The sequence below is a fragment of the Calonectris borealis genome, chromosome 1, assembly GCF_964195595.1.
Source record: "Calonectris borealis chromosome 1, bCalBor7.hap1.2, whole genome shotgun sequence".
Taxonomy (NCBI): Eukaryota; Metazoa; Chordata; class Aves; order Procellariiformes; family Procellariidae; genus Calonectris; species Calonectris borealis.
In genome coordinates this window covers 55,615,417-55,629,875 of record NC_134312.1, presented here as the reverse complement: position 1 = coordinate 55,629,875, position 14,459 = coordinate 55,615,417, and the positions used below count along the sequence as shown (strand labels likewise).

Below are 14,459 nucleotides of genomic sequence, written 5' to 3'. Positions count from 1 at the left end.
AAATTTCCTGAGCTCAAAAATATCAGAGAGGTCTATTCCCTGTGTGCTCCCCTCCGTGCTTTAAAGGCAGTTTTGAGAAGGATAGGGAAAGAGTCTTATTTTTTCCCCTCCTCAGTGTGAATTCTCAGATTGGATAGCTTGCCAAAGCCTTAAGTTGGCTCCTTAGAAAAACACACCTTCAAAGAGACTTCAGCAACTAGTTTTACATGCTTACTTTAGCTGCAACTTCAGCACTGATCTCTTCTTGGGTTTCTGCTAGTCTTTTCTTAGCCACTTCTGTTCTCCTGTCACAGTCTGCAATAAATGACTGCAGGTGGTCCATTGCCTAAAACATCAGTAAGAACACGGATCAATGCTGTCAAGAACATGAATGTTTCATTAGCCTTAACACTTTCCAGGTTTATTAAGACTTAACTTTTATATGCTTTTATTAGTGAAACCTTTGTAGAACAATAATCTAGCAGTTTATGGTGACTAATCACATATATTAATACACAACATTTTAAAAATCATAGTCTACACGTTGTCATAAGTATTTGCAGAAATTTGGAAGTGAATCTGTCTTAAGTCTTCTCTAAGAAGTCGTCAGCATTTCTAACGTGCATTAAAATTCTTCAAAGGATATTCAGGTTTACCTCATCCAGCCAATACATGCAATACCGTAACTTTTTTCACTAGGGTTTTAAGCTATTAAGCATATTAACACCATCCCTCCAATCAACAACAAAAAAAACCCAAACCTTTTTGTCCTAGTGAAGACTAACTTCCTAGCTGGGAGTTCAAAACTGTATTACTCAAATTATGGTGTACTGAAACATAGCATATGATTTGTTATCCCCAATACAAAATTACTTTCTTCAATAAGCACAGAATTTAAGACTCTATTCAAAGCATACACAGCCTTAACATTTGCTTGCTATTTGATAACACTAAGACAGCATCCAGGTTTATGATAATTTGTTCTGTGTAAGGCTGTTAACAGTTCTACCTACAGATGACTACCAATACAAATTAAATACTCGCATATAATCATGAAGAGGCATGTATCTTTTATGTAACTGTGCAAGGCTTTCTCTGCTTCTTTCTATAAAATTACTTTCCAAAAGTCTTCCTTCTGTGTGTACCAAAACTTAACTTTTGTTGCTCAGTTTATCCACCTAGGTACACAAATTATGCTTTCTCTCCACCATTAAGACAAAATACATACATCAAGCTCAAAGAAGAAATCTTGATCTTTGGATGCTATTTCATAGTCTGCCCTTAATGCCAGGTCATGCACCTTCAGACATTCTCCAAGGTCCATCCTCTGAAAAGAGACAGACGGAAAGTGATATAACTTTTGAGAAGTGTTACAAGGAATGAAGTTAGCATGATTTTCTTTAACAGTCAAATATTCTGAAGCAAATCATCTCCCCTGTGGGAATGAAAGGACAGTTTAATAAAGCTCTAAGGCAACACCAGATCTTTAACAAACATGCACAAATCAGGAAATAATAAAAGCAGACAGAATGAACAGCTTATCTTATCATGATGGCTGTTTGCACTACACAGTACCATTAATGTGCTGCAAAAATGTTGTTTTACTGAGAGTTCAAAAAAGAGACTGAAGTGGGACATCCTGTGCTGAATTAAAACAGCTTAGGAGAACCAAGTTCCCTGCAAATAACTGGCAATTAAATGGTCAAATGCTTGATCTGAACTGTCTGCACACTCTATGATATGTGTTCCAGTTATATTCATCACCTGAAATAACTACAACCACAGCACCACTATAAGTGCTGCTTAAAAACCGTTCTTGAAGCATTTCAAAATAAGATAGCCAAAAATCAAATCCCAGCAAAACATTTTGCAGATGAGTGAAGATGAGCTGAGTGTGGGACTACGTTCAAGAATCAGGGAAGAAAAAGTATAGATATGTCACTTGTAATCTAAAACCATTCTAGAATGGGCAGAAAGGAAATGTGAACTTTAAGTAGACTGCATCACTAATCTTGCATACAACGCCACTGAGGCCCAGACTCTTATTAGATAACAAATACTGTTTTTAAATTGAAATTTGCATACCACATAGCATAAGGAATTCTAATTCAATCTGTTCCCTGAAAGTTTGTTTGGTGATCAAGACAGAGCAATGTGCACATGACAAAAAAAGAACCCCAAAACAACAACAAAAAACCCCAAACCAAACCAAAAACCAAAAACCAAAACAAACAACCCCCCAAAACCAATTTGTAATGGAAACAAAATTGAACAAAACCAAGGCACCCTCTCCGCAAAAGCACAGGCTGGTATATAATCATTGAAAGTGATTATTATTTGTGACACTTAAAAACAGCAGAGTTTCAGTTAAGTCTGCTCTTGGCACTGCTCACTTAACATTAAGAAAAACTAATCCTTTCTTAACATTGAAAGCACATAATGAAAGTTGAACTCCGATAGAAAAAGCTGTTACTGTTGTAGTTTAGTAACAATTCTAGAACCAAAATGAAAATAATTAATAACTTGTGTTTTGTAAATAAAATACGAGTGTTAACTCAGAAACTGCTGCAAGTCACTTGGTATCCAAGCCAAATGAGTGATTTTTCCCCCCCCTAAATAAACAAAATACTTGCATTTAAGTAGCAATTCAAGCCTCACAAGTATAGTTAAAAAAACCAAACATCAATTGCTTTCAGCTTCTCAAATAATGTTAGCTATTCCAACAAATCCATTAAAGTAATTTTTACATAAGTTGTTGGTTTATTTCAAATGTTAGAAACAGAAAAAACATTGTTAAAATACAGAATTTTGAACTTGAAAGTTTTTGTTAAACTGTAGTTATTTAAATACCCTTCAGCTACCATAATCTATTCCGGAAAACATCTGATTGCAATGCTAAAGAAAAAGATTAGCTTTTCCTTTTGCACTACACAGGACCTCAGCAATTTTGTTAACTGATGCAAATCCACAAAGACCTTGAAGCTGAGCAATGTATTACACGTTTGTTTCCAAGTCATTAGATGCTGCATTGTTTAAACTGCAGCATTCTTGCAGTAAAGTATTTCAGTACTAGGAAAGCAATATGAAAGAACATTTTTAAATTATCTGAAAATCAGACACTTAAAAATCCTCCTAAAATTGTGAAAAGCTTGTCTTTGTGCTGATTCATCACTTGTACTGATAAGGTATTTAAGGTTAAACTGTAAAACTGAAGGCCAATCCTGTTTTAAGTGAAGCACTCCAGTTCTAAATGCACAGATAAGGCTAGTGACACACTTTAATAGATGTGAATACAATGACAAAAAGCCTGAAACACATCCACCATAGCATCAGAAAAATGCTATTTTAATATGCAATCTATATACACTTTGAATAAATGCATGAAATAAATTTCCATCACACTCTAAACCAACAGAATTCACATGACACTACCATAACACACTGTTCACTTTACATCTGTTTTAAGCTTCTTTTCCCTCTATTCGTGTTGGATTTGCCCTCCTCAAGACAGTACGTTTTCTGATTTCTTCTTACTGGGACTTGTAAATCCATAGCCTGAAAGGATGGTAATTACTCTGAGACAGCATTACTACTGAAAAATTCTCTGTCCTCCCTTTATCACTGTGCTGTGCCACCCAATGCTGGCACATCTGCCTGGGCAGTTGAACACGATCTGGGTACTGACTGGCTAAAACGTATCTTAGCAAAACAAAAACAGAGGCAATTTTTCAGCAGTACACCCTTGTCTAACTGTCAGGCAGCCACACAAACATGTGCTGACAGTATGTGGGGGGCAATGTAATAGTGGACTTAAGCAGCTAGGATCTCTTACAGTATCAAGATACCACTTCAGAAACTCTTGAATAACTTCAGTAATATTAGGAGCAATTTGGGGGTATGACGGGGGTGTTACAGAGGATTTGTTTTTGTTAGATGTCTCAATCAGAAGACAGGAAATTTTGGCTCCCCTTCCCCTCTTTGATCTAACAGAGTGCAGCCTTATAAATACTCACGTGGCATAACAGACAGGGAGCAAGGACAAGCAGGTACAAGAGAAAAAGATTCTTTTTCACTAGCTTTGCTGCTAAAGAAATTATACCGTTGTTGGAACTACTCCTTAACACAGCCTGTACTAGTCTTGGCTAATCCTTTGAAAGTACCTTCATAGAAATATTACTACAAAATGTCTTTCTTAAAAGTTCTAATAGAATAACAAATCCCAATGTAGAGAGACATAAAAAAAACATTTAAAAACTCTTAAACCAGTTTGCATATTATATGCAAAACCAGGTTAAAAAGCACTTCTGCTGGTATAAGTTATGCAACATTAGGCAAAGACAATTCATCTTGGGGATGATTCATTACTGTCAAAAGTCTATGCTGGATCAGGATTGCCGAGGACCTTAATAAGCACAGAGCAGCTTGTATTATAATTTGGCTCATATGGCTAGCTGCAAAGTAGATGGGCAGCAGGTGGAAATGGACAGAAGATACAGTAAGACACAATATTTTCATTTTCCGTATGTCCACCTTGTGATTTGTTGCCAAGACGTGCCCTCCCCCAAAGGCAAAGAATAAGCATTGGTAGTCAGCCACTTAAAGATCAATCACATTTGAAACAGAAGATGGCTCTGAGGGAGACTAATGTTCAGACATTGAGCTACTAATGAAGGCTTAAAAAGAACACACACAAACTGTTTTTCACTGTCGATACACTGACTTTCAGACAGACTTACACTAAAGTGATTTACAGAGCAGTCCTGATGAGTAAAGCAAATAAAGAAAGGTGTGAACATCCAAGTCCCCAGGCTAGACATAACTAAAGTTTATTGAATATGTGAAGCCATACTTTGGGGCTTTTTGCAGTTACTGCACTTTTACTGAAGATTAAACCCAGACAATGCCTACATATTTGGTGAATCTTTCTTACAAGTGAAAGCTATTGCTGAAGATTAGTCTAGAAAATAAGTCTAGGCAACCACATGCAAAGCAGGATATCAGGACTCCTTTTGCTGTTGCTGAGCTCTGCTAGTGCCTTCTACTAACAACTTGCTAACAATTTTCTGCAATAGTTTTTTTTATTTCTCAGTGTTAGATGGGCAATTAAAGCTACTTGATTTCCCAGAACTGGGGTTTAGACAACTGGTCTTTCATCCCAAACAACTTCACATTGAAATGATTTAGTAACCATTTTTATTATCCCGTCCACAAAACGGATAGAATGCCTTTGATATTAATACAGAAATATGGATTACATACATTTAGTTCAACAATGATGCATAGCTCTGCTTCAATCAAATCAGGTACAAAAAAAAAGAGAATTACATGAATTAAGTATGAATGGACAAGGAAGAGCAGGCCGAGGACTCAGGCAATAGAGAACCTGAAGAGTTTATCTGTAAAATAAACGTGCACCCAGAGTAGCTGACACTAATAACTGAACCGAAGACTAAACTCTGATGTTTTGCTGTTTCTGGAACATGAAATTAAGGCGGCTTTCTTTTCAGATCTTGAACTACCTACAGCAAAATTCCCATTTTGGCACTTTTACAACTACTACGGATTCCTTTAACATCAGAGATTAGATTACTGAATGCACTCTATATGGAGTGCAAAAAGAGCACAGAAAGGCCAAAGCTACTTAAAAAATAGAGGGCTGATGTTAAGCCAAGTGTGACATAGTAGCATGCGCTATCAATGCTTCTAAAAACAGCATGCATCTTTGATAGGTTTTGAAAGAAGATACTGTGGGCAGTGTTTATGTAGAGAATTCTTTCTAGCTATAAAGATACCCATACCAAAGCAGTTCACATTCAGCAAAAGAAGGTTAGTTTGTTTGCTTAGGAAGATCTGACATGACTGAAAAATTTATACTGGAGGAACCAGATCTCTCCCTTTACTAAATTCTCAAGGCAACTATTGGGGTTTGTATGAGAACACCCTTGCTACTGATAAAAAGAAGCTGCAGATAGATTCTTTGCTGAGATCTTCCTTATTATGGAACTCACTTTTCATCTGCACTAACAATTTTGTTTCTGACAGATTTCTAGACTTGTGATAAAGCCCATGCTTTCTTGTAGGCAACACATGTTCAGAGGGGAGCCTTTAGGATGATACGATAATGCGTGATTTAAGTCCTCTGACTCCACTAACACGGTTAACTTTTTTAGGACTTCACTAGCAGAAAAGAAATGCTGAGCTAAAAAGAGGCAGAAATTAAGTTATTAAAGTCCTTAGCAACCACTGAAAATTCCAGGTGTCTTCAGAAGTATAATACTTCTTTAAAGACCTTTCTCCCTTTAACCATACTCTCACTTCTGAAGACTTCAAGTCCTTAGAATAGATCTCCACTGAAAGACAAAGCTAGCAGCAGTCTTTCTTATTTTAAAATATCTCAGTGTTTACATAGTAATCGGTCTTATAGCCTAACTCTATCATATATTAACACTGAAGCTAGATAACCATACAGAAAGCAACAAAAAAATTCTGCACCTAGATAAATTAAACCCATTAAAATGAAATATGGTACAGTCAGTTCACTTTCCTGGCACTGGTCAAAGAAATTAAGAATATGTTTCAAGAGACTGACATGATCACTTGCCGGGACAACAGAGCACTTTACAACTCATCACCACTAGGTTGAAGGCTACAAATTGAGTTAGCTTATGCAAGCCTAATTTAACTTGATTTGCAAAGCTAAAGCAGTTCACATGATCAAACCAGTCCTGAACTGAAAAGCTGATACCCTCCAGCAGAATGCCTGCTTTTTGTAGCACTACAGCAAATAATCACACTGGCACACCTAAGTTTTAGGCATGGAAATAGTTCCACTGAGCCAATGGGACTACTGGGAAAGAAATAAAACTCCAGATTAAAACACCTTACTAACACCTATCTGCAGATGTGTGAACTATCCAAACTTCTCTTCCACAGCAAAAGGAGATCTAGACAGTACAGTCAGTGAGCCTAAATGGATTCAGCCCACCTTGAGAGGGATACCTAGTGGCAGGTGAACTGAATCTTTCTCTAGGCTCCACTGCCTGGATCCCTTCTGACTCCAGTGCAAGCTTCGACACCTACCTCCTCAGCTGAAACCTAAATTTAGATGTCTTAATCTGGAGCTGAATTCCACTCCTAATAAGCTTAAAGTTAATCACATATTAAAGTATATTGCTAAACCAAGGTCTCAATCAATATGGTTTTAGTCAGAAGAGTCCTGAAGAGCTGAGGGCAATAAATTCATGAGCACCTAAAGATATGTTTAACTGCAGGACTGAGCTGACAGAGCATGCTTTGAGGTCTGTATAAATAAAATGCAAGAGGCAATGTTCCTCAACAAATACACATAAATACAAATACAAAGTTAATCCACTGAGGAGAAAGGAGTTTCTCAACCATCGTTTGCAAGACCACATACAGTATTTGTGAAATTTTTTCAACAGGGAAGCACAATCAAGCTAATAAGAAAGCTGGATTACTGCAGAAGTGTTGAACTGCTTGGGCTCTTCAAACATAGCTAGCGGATTACTATAAATATTCAGGACATTACTACTTCTAACCTTATTAAAGGTATTTGCTTTAAATATTCCCACCTTGTCATTCTCATTAGTACTCAGCTATTCATCCAGAAACATATAAAGATAGACAAAACACATTCTTATACATCTTGTAAAACCTGCCGAAGACAGCACAGAGCTTACATCCAGAGAATGTTCCTTAGTAGGTTTGTACCATTATAGGGGAGTCATGCGACTACCACATACGTAGCTTCAGTCCTAATCTCACAATACAGATAAATATAAACAAGCATTTTTGTAATGCTGATGAAAAATAACTCAAGAACCATGGTTTGGAAAAAAAAAAAAACAAAACAAAAAACCACAAGCCTGATCATCAGCAACTACTAAGGATAAAAAAGCTAAAGTAAGAGTGTTAATCCTTTAAGACAAAAAATTTTAAATAAAAATTGCTAACTTTAAGTGGTAAATTATTCATTGTGTCCCAGTAGCCAGGGTTTACAAAGTCTTACTAATCTCTCATTATAAAATTCTCAACTTGAAATGAATGAGTAAACTCTTAAACTACTGACTTATTCATGTGAACCAGTGCCCAAGTGATCATTATGAAAAAGCAGAGCACCAAAACATGAAAAAAGTCAGTTAAAAATAAAAGAGCTTTTGTGAGAGGCATTGTCAAAAGCTGGTTCTGAACAGACACTGTTCTACAACCTTGAATACAAAGTCATTTCTGTGATCTTACCAATTAGTTTACGATGTGCCTCACACAAACTTCAAAACACCTTTCAAATAAAAAGATAATCACAGAGCACAATAGATTTGGAATTATAATTTAATAAACTGAAAGAGGATGCTAAGATTTTATCTTTGTTTACATTTTTGCTGTTGGGACTCACTATTCTACCTTTGCCTTCCATGTAATTCCCATTGCCCTTAGAAGCAGACCACAAAAAAATCCAAACCCATACTCTCCCTGTGTCTCCCCAAAGTGCCACAAAATCACCTCCTGCAGGCATTGAGACACCTCTGACTGCATGACTTAGAATTTTCACATCTACAAAACCAGAAACCTAGTAGCACAAAGACATGTCCCTAAATAAAATTAAATTAAATAAAATAGGAATGTAACCAAAATCTCCTGATTTAAGTAGGTAACAATTGAAGCTCATTAACAGACAACTAGACAAGTCTATACACAAAAGTGGAGGAAGAGAGTAACTGATACAGAATGAACTGTTCTGTTGGCAACAGCAGCCAAAAGAAAGAATTAAATTTCAAAATACAGCTAATTCTTATGGTTTTACACGCCTAAGTCAAATATTTAGGGTTCCTTTAAAGAAACCTTTACTGTTCCTTTACATACAAACTACTCTGAGGAAGCAAGACACAGAGAAGTGCAAAAGAAAGCTCAAAAAAGTAGGAAGCTGTGCATTGTTGCCAATCTAGACAATGGAAGTTTCCTAGTAAAACTCAAAACTTTACTGATTTGTATGGATGCTTTTTTCCTGAAATGTTTCTAATGTTAACCAAAAGATAAATCTGATCAAAGAAGCCTGAGGAACATACCTACTGCAAGTGTTCCGGAGAAGTCTAGAAATAACAAAAGACTTCATACAGTATTCTTAAAAATGAGCACACACTTCATCTAACAAGAGAAGAGATAATACATGCAGAAATCTGGACAACAAAGAGAAAGCCTCCTCCAATCTTCTAAGAAAAGTATATACACACTACTTTTACAATACATACTGCAGCCTGGGGAACATGATTTTATCGTCAAGAGAAATCAATTCCTTGGCAGAGTTTTGGGTATTTCGCCGTTAAGGAAAAGAACACACTAAATTAACAGAGCCTACTCGTGAGTCATTTCGTTTGTCTTGCATTATCTGTGAATGTCCTCCTTGAGTGCTTCTGAAAGAGTGGGTGGATTGGAATAACATAGAAGTCTGCATTTTACAGATGGGAACAGTAATATGCAGTTCACAGGAATTGCACAGATTATCTTGTGACACGAAAAAATGGCATTTCATGTCCAGTATCTTACTGATAATCTAGTCAATGAAGAGATTTAACCTCATAAAATATCCCCAGATATAACTTACTCTGGATTTGAATTAAAAAAAGTCACTTAATCTTTGTTACCTACAGATCTTGAACGCAAAGATGCATCAAAATTTTCCTATCAAAACTCTGAAGAAAACTCCACTATTCTACCATCATTTTCAAAAATCAATGATAAACTGTTTATTAACACTACGTGCTTCTTGACCTTTTAAAAACTGTGCTATTAAGGTCCATTTCTTCAGACCCATGACTAGGTAAACAGCAGAACATAACATGGGTCAGATAAAGCCTGTCTCTTATGAGTCCCTTTCTACTAGTCCCACTACAGGATTAAACTAGTCACCGTTTTTCTGGACCCAGAATTACATCATGGAACACATTTTGTGATCCAATGACTAAGTGCATTATGAGGAAGAAAAAAAGAGATTGGTATTCACGGAATAAGTAGTTTAGTTCAGTACTCCAAGAGCAGCAGCAGCAGAATCCAGTATGAGACAGATGAGAACTTTTAGTGAGGAGTAACAAAATGGGTGAACAGGCCCAACCTACATGCTTGGTCTGCACCATAAGAGGCATTATTGCACAATACCTATGACTTCTATAGTTCTAAAGATAAACATTTCTTACTTGCTAAAGACAGCCATTCTAGAAATCTTTGCTTACAGAAATTAGACCACAATGAAAAGCTGTCAAATTAATCTTTTAACAGTATCTTCCTGTGGATTCTGACCAATGACTTTGTATGTTTTTACAGCATGCTGTTATGTCCCATATCTTCCCCCAACCATGAGCTATTTTGCTCATCACACAACCAAAACACTGGACAACATAACAGATGGGTGAAGAGGAACACACTCTTCTTGCCTGCCCCCCCTCCCCTTTTGTTTGGACAGTAATAAACAGAACAGTTCAAAATAAAACTACATATGCAATGATACACAAAGCATCGTTATCAATTGGTTATCACCTATAAAAAAGAATGACTTGAAAGTAAGGAAATATGTGCAAGATGCATTATCTTCAGTGTGAATTATCCTCAGCGTATGCCAAACACACCACATTAACTTCAAGACATCTGATTTTTGTGATATGACAGAACTTTGCTATACAAAAGAAAAAGGAAAGAGTGTCTTTAAGGATAGGAAAAAAAAAAATTTAGGAAGTCACAAGACTTATGAAGAAGCTCAACAAGTGGCCCTTTTCTATTCCAGTGCCTTTTTTATAAGACAAATGCTAAGTTGTCTAATTCAGTTCTACTACTTATTTTGCCTCTTCTTCCTGTGCTTCTTAGCAATTACAGTTGTGCCTACTTTTGCAGGGACTCTTAAGAAGAGAGAAGGATGGACTGTAACTATTGATCTGTCAGTGCCAAAGTTAGTAAAACAAACAAAATTAGTGTGTCTATGCATGTTTGAAGCCCTTTGATCAACCAAAAATGTTATGGTTAATTTAAAATCACAGCTACTTGGAAAGCATATTAGAGGCCAGGTGACAGGTAAATCAGTTATCAAGTCTACGTATTTCAGTTTTCAATTTTGCAAATGAACTTCCTTCTGTATTTCATTAAAGGCTCCAGTCAAGTTAGCCATTTGGAATGATACAGCACAGAGAACCAATAATGCTTCAAATAATCCTTAAGACAGGGTTTCCAGTACTTATTTTCCCCCCTGCCACAGGGTAAGAAAATGTGCCAATGTGAATAAGCAAAGCTACTAAAGTGCAGCATTAAGAATGATAGGCACACAAGACTCTGCACATCATCATACTACATCTCTCTACTATTAATTCTTCTAACACCATGGAACATTATGTTAAATAATCAATGAACGTAACTTACCTGCCTTTCACAAAGAATAAGCTACCTTCATCAGGCACCACAAGGTAAAGCATAGGCACGTTGACAAAGCTACCAGCATGTGTCAAAGACCCTTGTTTGCTATGCTCAGGCAGAGGAACCTCTACTATAGAGTACTCAAAAGTCCAAGTCAAAAAAGTGAAGTTATTAATATGTTGTAAGTGGAAATTTTCAAATTGCCTTATAATTTGTGAAAATGGCACAGTAACTGGATGTTGTACACTGAGCGTCACTATCACGTTCAATATATCTCAGCTTCTAGAAACGCAGTTATTTGAACTTTCAACTGTTTTCACTAAAATATTTCTGAAGAAAGATCACCTCTTTTCCCTATACAAATATTTGTGGGATAATTTCTCACTGCAACATAAAGTTTTAAGAAAGTAGCTTCACAGTTTATGCATAAATTACATTTCCTGTTTTTCTACTAGTTGCAACAGTAGCAGCTTAAAACCACTTTGCTATAGCACAACTCAAGTAAGTAACCTTATGTATTTTAGATTTTTTTGTTATAGCAAACAATGATGAATTTATAAGTAATAATTAGCATATAGAACAGGAAACTTCTAAAAAATAACTTCATAACCCATAAATTAGTTGTTTATAAAAGTTCCTCTGAACTACCAGAGAATACTAGATAGATACTTGCTGAAATCCATGAAGTTAAAAGAGATATTACTAAGAACAAATATAATTCAATTTCTCCATTCTTATCTAAATAAAACACAAGATTTAGCTACATACAGTTCCAGAGAGCACATCATGAGGGCAGCAGTTGAGAAGGTGGCTCTTGCACACTCTGTCATCGCTGAATTTGATTCGCTGACGGGTCGTGTCACCTGCAATATAGAAATCAACACATTCCAGGTTAGAAATCTGGGGAAGCCAGACATGTTCTGCAGGTTACATGCAAAGCGTTAACATTGCCCTGGCACATAGTGAAGGCCTATGGAAACTAGAACTTAAAAACACTGTGTGCTTCTTTGCCAAATAACACCAAAAACACAAATACAGGTTTTAATGCTCTATAATGCTATTTTAAAATCCTCTCACACTTCCTCTTCAAAAATGCAGCGTGAAAAGTGCTTGAAACCAGAAAGACAGCATTAGCTTAAAAACACTTTGCTACAACAGCATTTGTTAAATGAGCTATGTAACATTCTATTCAGATTTTATATGAAATAGTGATGTATTTATATGCAACAATTAGCATATAAAAGCAGCCTCATAAACACAGAATGATACACATTGAGTCTTCACCGAATCCCACCTGATAACTCATTTTATGATTTTGCTCTTGGATGCAATGCACCCTCTTACTTCTGATGGGAGTAGCATAAGGAGTTGGCAGAAGAATGATTTTAAATGCTTACAAACCTGAAAAAAGTAAGTCAAACATAATGGACATAGCCTATATGCAAAATTATTTTACAGATGTTTGCATATCTCCATATCATAAGCCATATTTTTTTTCCTACATGCTGTTTGTTGGGCTGGGAACATCTTAATTATATCTTCATCATGGCAAGTTGTAGTTCCTGCATCAGCAGAAGCATCAACCTGCCCACACACTGAGGTCCAATTGCAAGTTTAAATAACCCCATCTGGGAGCAGGACCTAAAGTCTTCAGAACAAAGTAACCAGCTGGTATTTTAGGGATGAGGGCAGGAATATGTCTTCCTTCGAGTCATAACATAATTGTCACTATTTGAGATTCAGAAGAGAGAACACTGCTACAGCTCTCTTGTTGTTAAGACACAGGCATGATAAAACACCTTAATCTCTCTCAGGATGTATCTATTTATTCATTTTTTAAAACGTAACAACTTGTTAAAATCTCTGATCGTTGAAAACCTACTGGTGAATTACTGAAGCAAGGAGGGCTGCTGGGGGAAAAAAAAGACATACAGTAAGTTCAGATAGCAGCCTTTTCCATTTTGGCAAGTATTTTAAAGAATATAGATACATTTTGCAGCTGTTAAAGTTTTTTATGGCTTCATGACCTGAAGCACTGAGAATTTTTAATCTATTAAACAATTCAAGAAGCCAAATTCATTACTGAGGTAACTACAACAGAGGGGAATAAAAAACCCGTATCTTATTAGTCAAGCCTTTCTTACTATTATGTAATCAGATTTTAAAATATCAGTTCTATGCATAGGATGTTAATACATAACATTTTCAGATGGGCCAAGTTTCAGATTATTAAGCAAACAAAAGTTTCCAAAAACATCACATGCTTAATTTGCCTGTGGAATACAACAGTTAAAGCTTGTAATCCACAGGCTAAAGACAGCTTCAAAGCAGTTCAACAATAGGTTTTCTAGAGGGCGACCTTACTGCTTAGTTATACTTACACTACTAAAAATTTAGAGCAATCCCTTTATAGTCATGCCTGCTACTGCAGTAAAGAGTTTTGAGTTTTGCTTTTGTCTTTTTTTTTTTTTTTTTTTTTTTTGCTTTTTAGGAGGTGGATCCATATTTTTCTTAAACACATAACTGCGTCTGTTCCACATTCATTAACACATCTGAAAAGTTATTGATAACTCACGGCTCGGCGAATGCGGGGCCTTTCTGACACTCCCTTGCAGATTGATGTAGGCAGGCAAAGATACATTGAACCTTTATAAATAAAACAAGGGGCCAGATTGTTCAGTTTGTATAGAATAATAGACTCTGCCAGCAATTTTAACACAGCATCTAGAAATACATGTTGACTGTAAAGATTCTTCTATATAAAGACAAATGAACAAAATCAAGAAAAGTATTTTAAAAAAAGACAGCTGATTGCCTAATAGCACTAACCTATCAGGAGTCAAAGAGTTATCAAGACCAGAAAATTGCTGAAAGACTCATGGTTCCTTAGGTAAAGTTGGCAAGTAGTATTTTCACAGACGTTACCTCAACATCTAGACGCAGCTTTTTTCATACCTCTACCACAACTACGAACTGATGCTACAGCTGCAATACCGTCTTTTTTCATCTAAGTGGTAATTCATGATAATCACAATTACCAAACTGAGATAAGACAACATCGGAAAAAG

At 36.2% G+C, this 14,459-nt stretch overlaps 1 protein-coding gene across 5 annotated transcripts in view; it reads right to left on the bottom strand.

Moving 5' to 3' along the window:
- LUC7L2 (LUC7 like 2, pre-mRNA splicing factor) overlaps positions 1-14,459 on the bottom strand; it is a 35,513-nt gene that overhangs the window by 12,829 nt on the left and 8,225 nt on the right. For 3 of the 5 annotated variants that reach the window (XR_012674141.1, XM_075153437.1, XM_075153408.1), the window contains exons 2-5: positions 13,967-14,037; positions 12,160-12,254; positions 1,208-1,306; positions 215-325 (exon numbers count right to left, since the gene is read on the bottom strand). Coding sequence is in view for 4 of the 5 variants with exons in the window: in XM_075153408.1 (XP_075009509.1) it covers positions 215-325; positions 1,208-1,306; positions 12,160-12,254; positions 13,967-14,037 (376 nt within the window). In the remaining variant the exon portion in view is untranslated. Of the gene's footprint in view, positions 1-214; positions 326-1,207; positions 1,307-12,159; positions 12,255-12,685; positions 12,793-13,966; positions 14,038-14,459 lie in introns of those variants that run through there. The other 2 variants (XM_075153428.1, XM_075153417.1) reach the window with 2 other exon arrangements.